The 12279-nt window shown below is 50.4% G+C and overlaps 2 protein-coding genes across 2 annotated transcripts in view; one reads left to right on the top strand and one right to left on the bottom strand.

Moving 5' to 3' along the window:
- The window catches only part of LOC119291650 (proteasome subunit alpha type-6), a 3388-nt gene extending 649 nt beyond the window's left edge, over window positions 1-2739 (top strand). Inside the window, exons 3-9 of the mRNA XM_037570449.1 lie at window positions 135-217; window positions 1492-1588; window positions 1673-1731; window positions 1841-1923; window positions 2044-2139; window positions 2287-2346; window positions 2434-2739. Coding sequence (XP_037426346.1) covers window positions 135-217; window positions 1492-1588; window positions 1673-1731; window positions 1841-1923; window positions 2044-2139; window positions 2287-2346; window positions 2434-2526 — 571 coding nt within the window. The 3' untranslated portion in view covers window positions 2527-2739. The remainder of the gene's footprint in view (window positions 1-134; window positions 218-1491; window positions 1589-1672; window positions 1732-1840; window positions 1924-2043; window positions 2140-2286; window positions 2347-2433) is intronic.
- Window positions 2740-4802: 2063 nt separating this feature from the next.
- LOC119291649 (probable glutathione S-transferase GSTU6) lies at window positions 4803-5778 on the bottom strand. The gene has a single exon (XM_037570448.1). It carries the CDS (start codon window positions 5690-5692, stop codon window positions 4985-4987), a length of 708 nt encoding a protein of 235 aa, XP_037426345.1. The 5' UTR covers window positions 5693-5778; the 3' UTR covers window positions 4803-4984.
- Window positions 5779-12279: the final 6501 nt, after the last annotated feature.

Genomic DNA, 12279 nt, shown 5'->3' with positions numbered 1-12279 from the left:
CGCCGCCGTTGCTGGCCCGAAGAACTTGCGAATTCGACCGCGTCCGATTTGTTAACCGTCGATACCTGCGAGGTTTACCTGTAGATACCTGAAAGGCTGATTTTTTTTGTACCTGTGATGTGGTTCTGGTTGCAGGACAAGTTGCTGGATGACACCAGCATCACGCACCTGTTCTCGATTACCAAGTACACCGGCTTGCTTGCCACTGGCCTCACAGGTATGCTCACTGCGCTTTGTTTTAGTACATATGCACTGTGTGATACTGATGTTTTGTGACAGTAAACTGAATTCGTTTTAGATAACGGCGATGAATGGTTTGTTCTTTGCGAGTTGATGATGGATGTTTGCTTTTTTGTGTGTTAGCTTTGGTGATTTGATAATCTCTAGTACTAGCATTTTTGACACTTTGGAAATAGACCACCATCATACTGTGATTGTCTGTGTTTTACTGTGCTTTCTTTTAGCACCGATATACTGTAAGTAAATTCAATTATAGTCTTGTAGATAATGGTGATGGATGTGTTTTTCTTTGCGAATTGATGAGTGAGGTTTGCTTTTCTGCATGTTGGGCCTTGTGATTTGGTGATCTCGAATAGTATTTGCGAGTTAGCCAAAATGGACTCACCCTCAACTGTGGTTTTAGCTATGATATGAGTGCAGATGATGTGATGCTCTAGTGAAATTAAACTAAGCTTATGTAGGATTCTATATTGGATTGTAGTAATGTGTATTTGTGAGAGCTGATGGTCAAATGTGGGACCCTTTTACATGTGTCATGATAGGCTGGAAACAGTTTTCATTCTTGTAGGATCTGGACATGTTTTACTCTTAAGAGATGATCCAAAATCCTCTTGATTTCTTGTGTAAAGAATGGGACTTAAGGTTATTTTCTAGTGTCATATTGCTTGCTCTTGCCCAAAGGGCTAATTAATAACCAGAGAAACAGTGGAGGGCTTTGCTAGTTGTTTATATTTTGGACAAGACAAGTGTGTATATTGGTATGTCTACCCTGTTCTAACTTCCACCCTTGAAGAATCTGGTATTTGTTTTGATGACAGCCAATATTTTGGCATGCCAATACCTCCTTACCCACTGTAGTTCTTAATTGTCAATAGTGACCAACTCATGGGCAAGTAAAACCTTGACCAAAATTTTGGCTAGCTGTATAGGTTGTGGGGCAAACTTGACCAATTAGCCATTGAACCGCAGCTTCTTCTTTTGGACAATAGGGAACCATAGGAAACGACACAATTAAATTTGTCCTCATCAAGTCGCAGTGTTGTAGCATCAGATATCACCCACTACCCTTTCTTTCCTTGTCAGTGTGATATAATTAGGGTCCTTTCTTTCCTTGTTAGTGTGATATGATATCGGCCCTTTCTTTCCTTGCTAGTGTGATATGATTAGGGCCAGGCCTTCAGATTACCGTATTTACTTCCACTCATTCCTTCTGCTGTTCATTGATGTTGAATGTCCTTTTATGTTTCCCAGCTGATGCGAGGTCCTTGGTCTCCCAAGCAAGAAATGAAGCAGCTGAGTTCCGTAAAAAATGGGGATATGAGATGCCTGTGGATGTATTAGCAAAATGGTATCACACCTTATCCTTATCCAAGTTCCTTTTTTAGTTACCGAAGTGGCAGCAATAACACTGCATTTTTGATTAATATTTCAGGATAGCAGACAAAGCACAAATATACACGCAGCATGCGTACATGAGACCCCTTGGTGTTGGTTAGTACTATCACATTTACATCTGTTAGTACTATGATGTTGTAGTGTTAGGCCAATTAGCTTAACGCCTATTGCCCACCATAATCGTTTTCTTTGGTATGTTCTTCAGTTGCCATGGTCTTGGGTTACGATGAAGAGAAAAATGCTCAGCTCTTCAAGTGTGACCCCGCAGGTCACTTCTTTGGACACAAGGTATACAGTAATTTTCTGCGCTGCACTATATTATTCCTCAATTGACAATTCTATACCCAGCCAAATGCTTAATCTTTGTCTTGTTATGTGTAGCAAACCACTGACAAGTTTTTTTTTCAGGCAACTAGTGCCGGACTGAAGGAGCAGGAAGCAATAAATTTTCTGGAGAAGAAAATGAAGGATAGCCCCCAGTTCTCATATGACGAAACTGTTCAGGTAAATGCACATCTTCTCCTCTCGGGCAAACACAGGCTCTGAACTAGGGTGTTCTTATATTACTGAAGCTGATTCATTCTTAGCTTGAAGAGATATTTTGTGTTCTTTCCTTTTGGTACTCCACTAATATTTATCATGTGCTCTCAGATTGCGATTTCTGCATTGCAATCTGTTCTGCAGGAAGATTTCAAGGCTACCGAGATCGAGGTAAATACACGAGTCCCCCTTTTCCCAAGTTAAATTTTCTATTCTGCAATGTGTGGTGTTTATACATCAATACCTTGTGCTTGGCAGGTCGGTGTTGTGAGGAAAGAAGACCGTGTCTTCCGGTCACTCACGACAGAGGAGATTGATCAGCACCTAACAGCCATTAGCGAGCGCGACTGAGCTATGTATGAGACTCGAGCTGTCAATGACCATAAACTGTTATTTTGTTTCACAGCCAGCCAAGAAACATTCAGTGAATCATTTCATGTGTAGCAAGAAAGACGGGCATCCACTCTGCCATGTATTAGTTGGATCATCCTTTGTGTGGTTGAATTTGCTACGATTTAATTTGATGTTGCTGGCAGCTGCATGTTTGGGCTGTTTTTATCGTCTTCTCCTGTCTCAGATTTTGTGGTGCCGCCATGCATTTTGAGGTTAAGTTTGAACTGTTATGGTTTTGCAATGCTTAGAGCACTCCTTGGGCAGAAAAAGGCCACCCAATCGGCCCCAAACGCAGCCCAAACGTCAACCACCTTATACCGAGCATATATGTGGGACGGATATGGGGATGCACCTGCCTTCTCCGGTTTAGGTGAGGAGACATATATATGTGGGACGGATATGGGGATGCACCTGCCTTCTCCGGTTTAGGTGAGGAGACATTATGGTATCGCTCTGGCGTGTCGACCAAAGGACATGATTCGGCTATTTAAGCTGGATGGCGAGGCAACCCTAGTCCATTCTCATCCCTCCTGTCTGCGCCGCTGCTAACCCCTCTCCCTATTCCGCCCTAGTCCGAGGCGAGCCGATGTTGAGCTCCTCACGCCGGGTGGAGGAGGCGGAGCAGGAGGGGGTGGGGGTGGAGATGGAGGAGGTGGAGTTGAAATTGTTATCCAAGTTGTGGTTTTGCAATGTTTACACAGAAAACAACTGAATAAACGTACAACCTGCAAATATACAAGTGCATCTAAAAAGACAAGTACAAGCTGCAAATATACAAGTGCATCTAAAAAGACAAGCAGTAGTAGCAGCGAAACTTGCAGTAATCCAAGTATAGCTTTATCCAGCTCCACTCCCCGGAGCACTAAGGATTACAAGAACACACGGCATGAACAATGCTTACTAAGGATTGAGTTGAAACTGCCATCCAAGTTGTTTTGCAAGAAAACAACTGAATAAACGTACGAGCCAAACGACTGAAAAGAAACTTGCAGGGGCTCGCTCCACGGCGACCAGCATCTCCTTCATCGCCACGGCGGATCTACCTACCCTCCGGCGACGGGCGGCCCGCCGGTGTAGTCCATGAGACAGTCGAGGTGAAGAAGCACATCGTAGGTGCGCATGGTCAGCCGCCCCTCCCTCGGCCTCGGCTCCTCGATGCTCAGCTGACCCGTGAGAGGAAGCTTCTCAAAGTCGTCCATCCACACCCACACTCTCATGCACGCCGCGTCTTTGGCCGAGTGCGCCGAGTCGTCCCTGCGCTCAACAATGGCGGACGGGCCAAAGAGGCCGGCCACCGTCCCCGCCTGCCACGCGCGTCTCGGCACCCCCTCCAAGCAGACGCGCACCTTGTGGCACAGCCTCTCCGCCCTCGCCCGCCGGAGCCGAGTCCACGGGGAGAGCATGAAGGAGGCCCGCCCGAGCAAGAGCGGCCCTTGCAGCCCCATGGCTTCATTGCGGGTGGACGCGTCCCGGAAGGTCACCAGGAACTCGCTGGGTCCCAGGACCGACGCCTCGACCGCCCCTTCTTCCACCCCGAAGCGCACGGCGAAGGCGCGCGCCACCTCCGACGGCTCTGGCTCCGATTGGAAGCCGACGATGACCGCCACCGCCCCACGGCGAACCAGCTCCCGCTCTTCCATCGCCATGGCCGCGGCGCGCAGTGCCAATGCCGGGCGCGCCTCCGGAGAGCTGCCCGGGGCCTCCATCTTCCTTTCAAGCACCGGGAGAGCGGTGGAGAGGCGGGGTGGAGCAGGCGGCGAGACCTGTCTCCCGACGACGAGGTGGACGAGAGCCCGACCGACGGTTCAACAGCCGCCACAGGACGCAGGAGGAGTCCCAGCCGTGCACCACCGTGCCCAGAGAACCCACACAGCAAGCACTTTGCAAGATTGCAGCACTCAGCGACCCGGTGAGCCGGGGAAACACTCTCGAAGCATTTGGCTCTGGCCTTTGACGGAAGCGCGAATTTGTGACACCAACCAGCTGCCAACCACCGCCATTACTTACTCTCGTCCTAGCGGGCGGCAGGGGCAGTTACCACGGACCTGAGCCGCGGACGCGAAAGCCCGGAAGAAAGCGTTCTGCTCGCTCTCCCAGAGGCTGCAGGCCCACCCAGTTTGCAGTAATCTAGACAGTTTCCCCTCACCCTGAACCAGTTTACAGTGGATCCAGCACCAGCAGGCCATGTCCAGTGAGAAACCTGATAACTGGCGCAGGTTGAATCAAATAACCACTAAACTGAAGGCACATCTGTAAACCGCAGACCAATTTCGTCAAATCCATTACAGTAGTAGTAGTATTACATCAACCTGCTGACGCAGTACAAACAACAATCAAAAGGTAAACACCGGCCATCATCGGCCCACTTCACAGTTCACACACACACACACGTAGGTCGTGCCACCATGCATGCCGGCTACTTGTTGTTTGAAGTTGAAGCTGCGGCGGCTTGTCCGTGCCTGATCTTGGCGAGCTCCACCACCCTGCCGACGTCCGGCAGCACCGCCCTGGCCGCATCAAGCGCGCCGAAACGCTCCATCCAGGCCGCCAGCAGCGGGGTCCTGGCGGGGTCGAACACCTTGGCGCCGGACATGGCCTCGATCGCCATCATCCACGAGTGCATGCTCCCCAGCGCAATGTCCACCAGCCCGACGCCGTCGCCGCCGAAGAAGCCCCTCCCCTTGGAGCACTCCCTCAGGGCCCCCTCCAGGGTCTCCACGGCCACCAGCATCTCCGCCATCGCCTCGGCCCCCGCCTTGCTCTTGCTCCTGGACGAGTTCGTCCACTGGGACACCAGCTTGTCGTCGACGTAGGCCGCCCAGAAACGGGCGACGGCGCGCTCGTGGGGGTCGGCGGGGAGGATCGGCGGCCCGGTGCCCGCGAACGCCTCGTCGATGTACTGCACGATGATCATGGACTCGCAGACGGGGACGCCGTTGTGGATGAGCACGGGAATCTTCTTGTGCACGGGGTTGGAGCTGAGGAGGAGGTGGCTCTTGTTGTGGACGTCCTCGTCGACGCTCTCGTAGCTCAGGCCCTTAATGGCGAGGGCAAGCTTCGCTCTCGTGACATACGGACTTGACCATGACCCCAGCAGCTTCAGCTCATCTCCTCCTCCGGCCATCTCCTACTGGATTGTGTCTGTGTGGCGTGTAAGATTTGTTACGGTTTGGGCGTTTGGCTCTTTCTGCCTTGTGTTTTGTTAGGGAACTTGAGCTCGGAGGAAGTGTATATATGGTGCTTGGGTTGGGATCAGGGAGGCGCGAATCACTCCATCCGTCATCCGTGATGCTTTTTAAAATGTGTGTGTATGGTCAAATCAGTAAAACTTCACAAATGTGCACAAATCGCATGCTCATTTGATTATATTTTTAAGAGGAGTTGACTTGACTAATCTCGAGGTTACTTCGTAGTGAAGTGTTTTTTTAGCTGATTATGTACATAAAAAATGTATGGCCGGCTACCTTGGAAGCCAAGGCGAGCTAGGGAAGTTATTAGAGCATCTCCAGTCGCCTCCCCAACAGCCCCCAGACAATTTTCAGCGCCGGCGCCTAAAAATCGGCCCAGTCGCGTCCCAGGAGCCTGTTTTTCGCCGGTTTGGGCCAAAACTGACGCCGGCGGACCCAGGCCGAACACGACGCGCTGGGGGCGCCCGGGGGCGCCAGGGCAATCGATTTTGGCGCAAAATAACGGCGGGCCCGCCAAGTCAGCGACCCACGCGCCTCGTCGTCCTTATCGCCTCGGTTTCTCGCGGGGATTCAATGCCAAGGCTGCCGCCGGTCAGCCTTCCATTGATTCCTCATGGGCGGCGCGGGCGCGGCGACGCACCATCTTCCGCCAGGCGTACACACGGCTCCCACCCCTCGGCCGCTATATAAGCAGCGCCTCCCCCTCGCCTGTGGCCGCACCCCGCCCACAACCACCGAGCTCTCTCCCCGTGCACCGATGCCGCCGACGTTCTTCCCCTCTCTTCCCTTTTCACAGCCGCGGCGATGGGTGAGAGGTTCCCTAGCGATGGGGCGGCGGCCAATGGCTTCGGCCGCCGCTCGTTGCACGAGTAGGAAGCCTACTTGCTCTTCGAGGCCAACGCCCCGGCGCCTCCCAACATGAACGCGTCGGGGCGGTGGAAGCTCAGCGCCGGTGGCGTCCCCATTCCCCCGCTGCCAGACGTCACCGCGCGCGCCGACTACTTCACCGACGAGGTCGACCGCGTGCGGGCGTCACTGGCGGAGGAGCAGCGGGCCCTCCTACAGTACGCCGCGGCCAACCACGAGGCGTGGCGCGTACTTCCAGCGCCGGCAGGCGCAGCGGCTGGCCTCCACCAACGGGGCGCCGGTGGTTCGGGGGACCAAGAACAGTGAGGGCCGCCACCTGTGGTGGGGCGCTCCCGACCACACTCTCCACGCCGTCCTCCAGCACCTCGAGGGCGGCAACGACCCGCCGTTGACGTACCCTGCCGCCCCGGTCCCCCGCCGGAGCGGCAACCAATGGATGCTGAGGAGGGCCGGCTCCTCTTCTTCCTCCTCCCGCTCCTCCTCCCACACCTCTGGCTCGTCGGCGTTGTTCGGCTTCAAGGCCGAGCCCGCGGAGACCACGGAGACACTGCTCGGCCGGCGCACCCGCAACACCGGCATCATCATCAACGAGGGCGGGCGCACCTCCTCCTGGGCACCTCCCCGCTTCGTCAAGCCGAAGACGGAGTTGGGGCTCCCCATCGTGAAGACGAAGCCAGGGCTTGCCGCCATGAAGGCGGAGCCAGGGCTCGACGACGCGACGGCCTTGAAGTGGGCGCGCGAAGACTGGGCGCAGACGGAGCTGGAGCGCCAGCGCCACGCCTTTGAGCAGTTCGCCGCTCGGCGCCGTGGCCGCGACGAGGGAGGCGTCGTCGTACTCGACGACGACAGCAACGACAACGTGCTTTCGCCGCCGGTCGCCCGGGCGACCCCGGGCAGGGGTCCAGCAGTGGTGTCCGCGTGAAGGAGGAGACGGACGACGGCGGCGACTTCGCCTCTCTCAGCGCGTTGTTCGGCCTATAGTCACGGCTGTTTGTTTTTTAAAGCATTTTATCTATGTAAAAAACTATTTCAGTTCGCCGCGATAATGAACTGTTTCGCCGAATTTTAGTCAAATAAATGTTCGAAAAACCTAAAACCAGGTGTGTGTAGCTGACCCTGGGGGCGTCGGCTGGGAACTCGATCTTCCCCAGATTGATTTTAGCGCCGGTTCACCTCCAGGCGGCGATTTTTCGAGCCGCCTAGGGGGCCAACGGCTGGAGATGCTCTTAAACTCACACACATGTGAATTTCCATTCTTCATTATTCATGTTATGTTGTGATTCAAATTCAAGTATAAAGATAAAAATTAACTTAGGCGATGGGCCGGAGCAGAGCATACGGGGCAACCACGCCCCGATGTTTTAAAGTGGGCCTGCCCATACTAGCATTTCCGCCTGCATCGGTTTAGTGTGACTGTTTTATTTTGATTTGTTTGGGACCAGCTTTTTCTTGGTTTTATTCACTTTTTCCTTTTTTATTTCCTTTTCACTTATTTCCCTTTTCCTTTATTTTTCTCGTGATATTTTTTAAATTCATGAACATTTTCTGAATCCATGATTCTTTTTTGAAATCCATGATTCTTTTTTAAATTCCTGAACATTTTTTTTGAATCAGCAAACTTTTATTTTGAATCGGCGAACTCTTTTTGAATTCACGAACTTTCTCAAATTCATGAAATTTTCCAAATTCACAACCTTTTTTTGAATTCATGGTGTACGTTCTTGAAAAGGTGCACCATGAGTTCCTCAAATCTAAAACTCTATTCCTTAAATGCATAGACGCTTCGCCTTCAAATCAGAGTCGCTCCTTCTCAAAACCGCGATTCTTCCTCGGGGACGATTCAGTTTCTAAGCATTGTACGCCGTAACTTTTGCAAAACTTTCTCAGATTTTAATTACAACTTCTAGGGATCATATATTGGTGCTATTGCCGAGTTTCATGTTTTCGGACCTTGTTTGCAGTTTTTGGAATTAAAAAACCAATAAATTCCATGTTTAGGAACGAGTTTTGACACCCTCATGTTTGAAATTCCTTTCCTTTTCTCGGATAGGCCTAAACTTGAACCCAAGAACACAAATATGATTTCTAAGCCAATTTTTTTCAATTTTCATGCACTTGCAGTTCAATTTTTTAATATTATATTCATTTAATGGCTTAGATATAGCAAACAAACCCTGAAAAATGCCAAATTTTGATATGGATCATGTAATTGTGTGTAGAAAAAAAGTGAAGTCCAGTAGATGAAGCAACAACTGTATCGCCTTCAAACCAAACATGTTTCCTCTCAAACCTACATTTCTTCCCTGGGGATACTCCAGTTTCTAAGCAGTCCACATCAGCATTGTTGTGAAAGGCTTCTCAAATTTTTACCACAACATGTAGGTGTCATTATGTGGGGCCCTGCCAAGTTTCATGCTTTTTTGACGAAATTTGCATTTTCATAATTAAAAAAAATCAATAAACTCCAAGTTTCGGGTTGAGTCTTGACACACTCATGTTCACAATTAATTTCCTTTTCTTGGATAAGGCCTAAACATGGGCTGCAGAACACAAATATGATTTTTCAACCCAATTCAAAAACTTCATGTACATGCATTTTTTTATTATATTAACTAAATGCCTAGACATGCACTTAGTTTCTTAAATATAGTACACAGATCCCGAAAGGTTTCAAGTTTATTAGTTTTTAATTTAAATAATACAAACGGTGTTTGAAAAGGATGAAACTTGACATGGTATCCTCATATGACACATATAGGTTGTAGTAAATTTTTAGAATGTTTCATAAAAGTTGTGTCGTACACTGCTTAAACACCGACCCATCTTCGAGAAAGAAACTTGGTTTTGAGAGGGAAAGAGTTAGGTTTGAAGCTGATGCTGCCACTGTATCATTCGTTGGCTTTGAAATTTTTTTATACACCCAAGATCGGATGATGACGGAGACTGTGGTGCCATTTTTCCTCCTGAGGCATTGTTTTGGAACAGAGGTTCACTGGAGGAGCCAACATGTGGAGCGGTGTTACATCTACCACATTGAACACGGTGGGTCTCGGCGCATGGAGCAGTGGAGTCTCGGCGCTGAATGCGGTTTGATGGATGTGTGCAGGCTGGTGGCGTTGTCTGGCGTCATGGTGATATGGACGACAGATGGGCCTGGCAAGGTCTATGCAATGCTCCCTCTTGAAGATGGGACGACGGAAGATGGCGGTGGCGGATCCTAGAGTGTGGGCATGCAGTGCATGTTGTGGGGCGCCTAGATCGGTTGGTGCTCTCAGCTTGCCAGGCGGGCAGCTTCTTTTTTTGCCAGACGGGCGACTTCTTGAGGCCATTGGATCAGATGGCGTCCATTGATGCAATCAGGGCACATCTTTATACTTGTAGGTGTAGCGACTTTTCGCCTCGAAGGTGGCTTTGGGTTGACCTTTGTATTTATTTTGTCACTCTATTGAATAACTTAATAAAGATGGATGCAACTTAATAAATATGGATGCACACATCATTTTAGTGCAGAGGTCGGGAGTAATCCTCCTTTTCAAAAAATGGTGTATTTGATTAATAGCATGAACATAATAAACAAAGTATTTAATTCTGAGAATCTTCCTATCAAGGGAAATGACTGATGTAATCATTGCCGGTGTCAAAACCGGCAGATCTCGGGTAGGGGGTCCCGAACTGTGCATCTAAGGATCGAAGGTAACATGAGGCAGGGGACACGATATTTACACAGGTTCGGCCCCTCTTAATGGAGGTAATACCCTACTTCCTGCTTGATTGACTTTGATGAGTATAGGGGTTATAATAGTTTATCTACCTCGAGATCGTAATGGCTAAACCCTAGATGTCTAGCCTGTATGATTATGATTGCCTCTAAGGACTAAACCCTCCGGTTTATATAGGCACTGGAGGGGACTAGGGTTGTACAAAGTCGGTTTACAGAGGAAGGAAACTACACATCCGGACGCCAAGCTTGCCATCCACGCAAAGGAGAGTCCCATCCGGACACAGGATAAGACCTTCTATCTCGTATCTTCACGGCCCATTAGCCTGACCCACGTCACATAGGCCAGCTTCCCGAGGACCCCACAGTCCAGGACTCTCTCAGTAGCCCCTGAACCGAGCTTCAATGATGATGTATTCGACACGCAGATTGTCTTCGTCATTACAGGGCAGGTTCCTTCTCCGAATACTCCAATGCAGTCCCCCACACATAATAGCTGTATTCGGCTGTGTTAAATAATTACAGCCTTAAGCCGTGAGGGTAAAAATACTCAAAACAAAGTAAGTCACGTCCATAGGCGATTTTTCCGGTGAGGCGTTATGTCCTGGCCTTGTTAGTATTCTGAACCGTTTTACAACCCTCACTTCGTGTTTTGAGGCACGGTCATAGGCACATCCTGTCAAAGCAGGGATCGTGTCCCCTTATCATGAGATTCTCATCAATAGGGGTTTGAGTAATCGAACCGTGCCGTTCACACGCCCCCTTGGGAATAGGCGAGATTTAAGGTTTATGAGGGGACACTTTATATCCACTGCCTTTATAAGGAGATAAGGATCCTTCTTTTTACCCCACGCCTTCTTCCTCCTCAGCCTTTCTGCCATTCGAGCTCCAGTGCCCAAGTTCCAATCTTTTCCACCGCCACCAAACACTCCTAGCCATGTCCAGATCTGGAGCGTAGGACAAGTGGATGGCTTCCTCTATTACAGAGGAGAACATCAAGGAGCTCCGGGAAGCTGGGTACTTGGCCACAGACATAGTCCATGGTTCCCTGCCAAGAAGCAGATCATTCCCACCCCGGAGCCTAATGAGAGGGTAGTGTTCATTCCCCATTTCCTTTGCGGACTAGGGTTTCCCCTCCATCCTTTCGTCCGCGATCTCATGTTTTACTATGGGCTAGACTTCCACGGTCTAGCCCCAAATTCCTTCCTCACCATTTCGGCGTTTATTGTCGTATGCGAAGCGTTCCTCCGCATCCCTTCCCACTTTGGCCTATGGCTCAAGGTCTTCAATGTGAAGCCGAAGGTAGTTGAAGGTCAACACGCGGAGTACGGCGGTGCCATGGTAAGAAAACTTCCCAACGTCACCTGGCCAAAGGGGACCTTTGTGGAGACTGTCAAGGGATGGCAGCAGGGGTGGTTCTATATCATGGAACCCCGTGATACCACATGGGCCACCGCTCCCGAGTTCAAATCCGGGCCTCCAATGCGGCTTACCTCATGGATCAACAAGGGCCTGGATTGGGAGTCGCCCGACGAGGTGACGACACTGCAGAGTCGCATCAAGGGTATGATAAAAAAGAACACCAGTCTTGCCAGCGCGATCCAGGTGATGCTCTTTCACCGGATTCTCCCCTGCCAACAACAGACTCAGTACATGTGGGAATTCGACCCAGCCGGTCCTCGAACCCCGCAGCGGTTCTTCGGCACGATGCACGAAGACTTATGGAAGCTGCTTTTCAAGGCTCAGAAGTCGTGGCCGGAAACGACCGAAGACCGCGGCCTTGACTGCGCTCATCTGGCCACTCCCATAAGTTTTATGATAACTTTTAATTTGCAAATCCAAGGAGTATATTGAGCTTTCCATTACTCCCACAGGGCTGGACAAAGAAGGCGGAGCGGATCCAATGTCCTGCTCTGCTGCCCGAAGACCCAGCCATCC

This window comes from Triticum dicoccoides, chromosome 4B (genome assembly GCF_002162155.2).
Source record: "Triticum dicoccoides isolate Atlit2015 ecotype Zavitan chromosome 4B, WEW_v2.0, whole genome shotgun sequence".
NCBI lineage: Eukaryota > Viridiplantae > Streptophyta > Magnoliopsida > Poales > Poaceae > Triticum > Triticum dicoccoides.
Note: the sequence above shows the minus strand (reverse complement) of the source record. Positions and strands in the feature narration are given on the sequence as shown.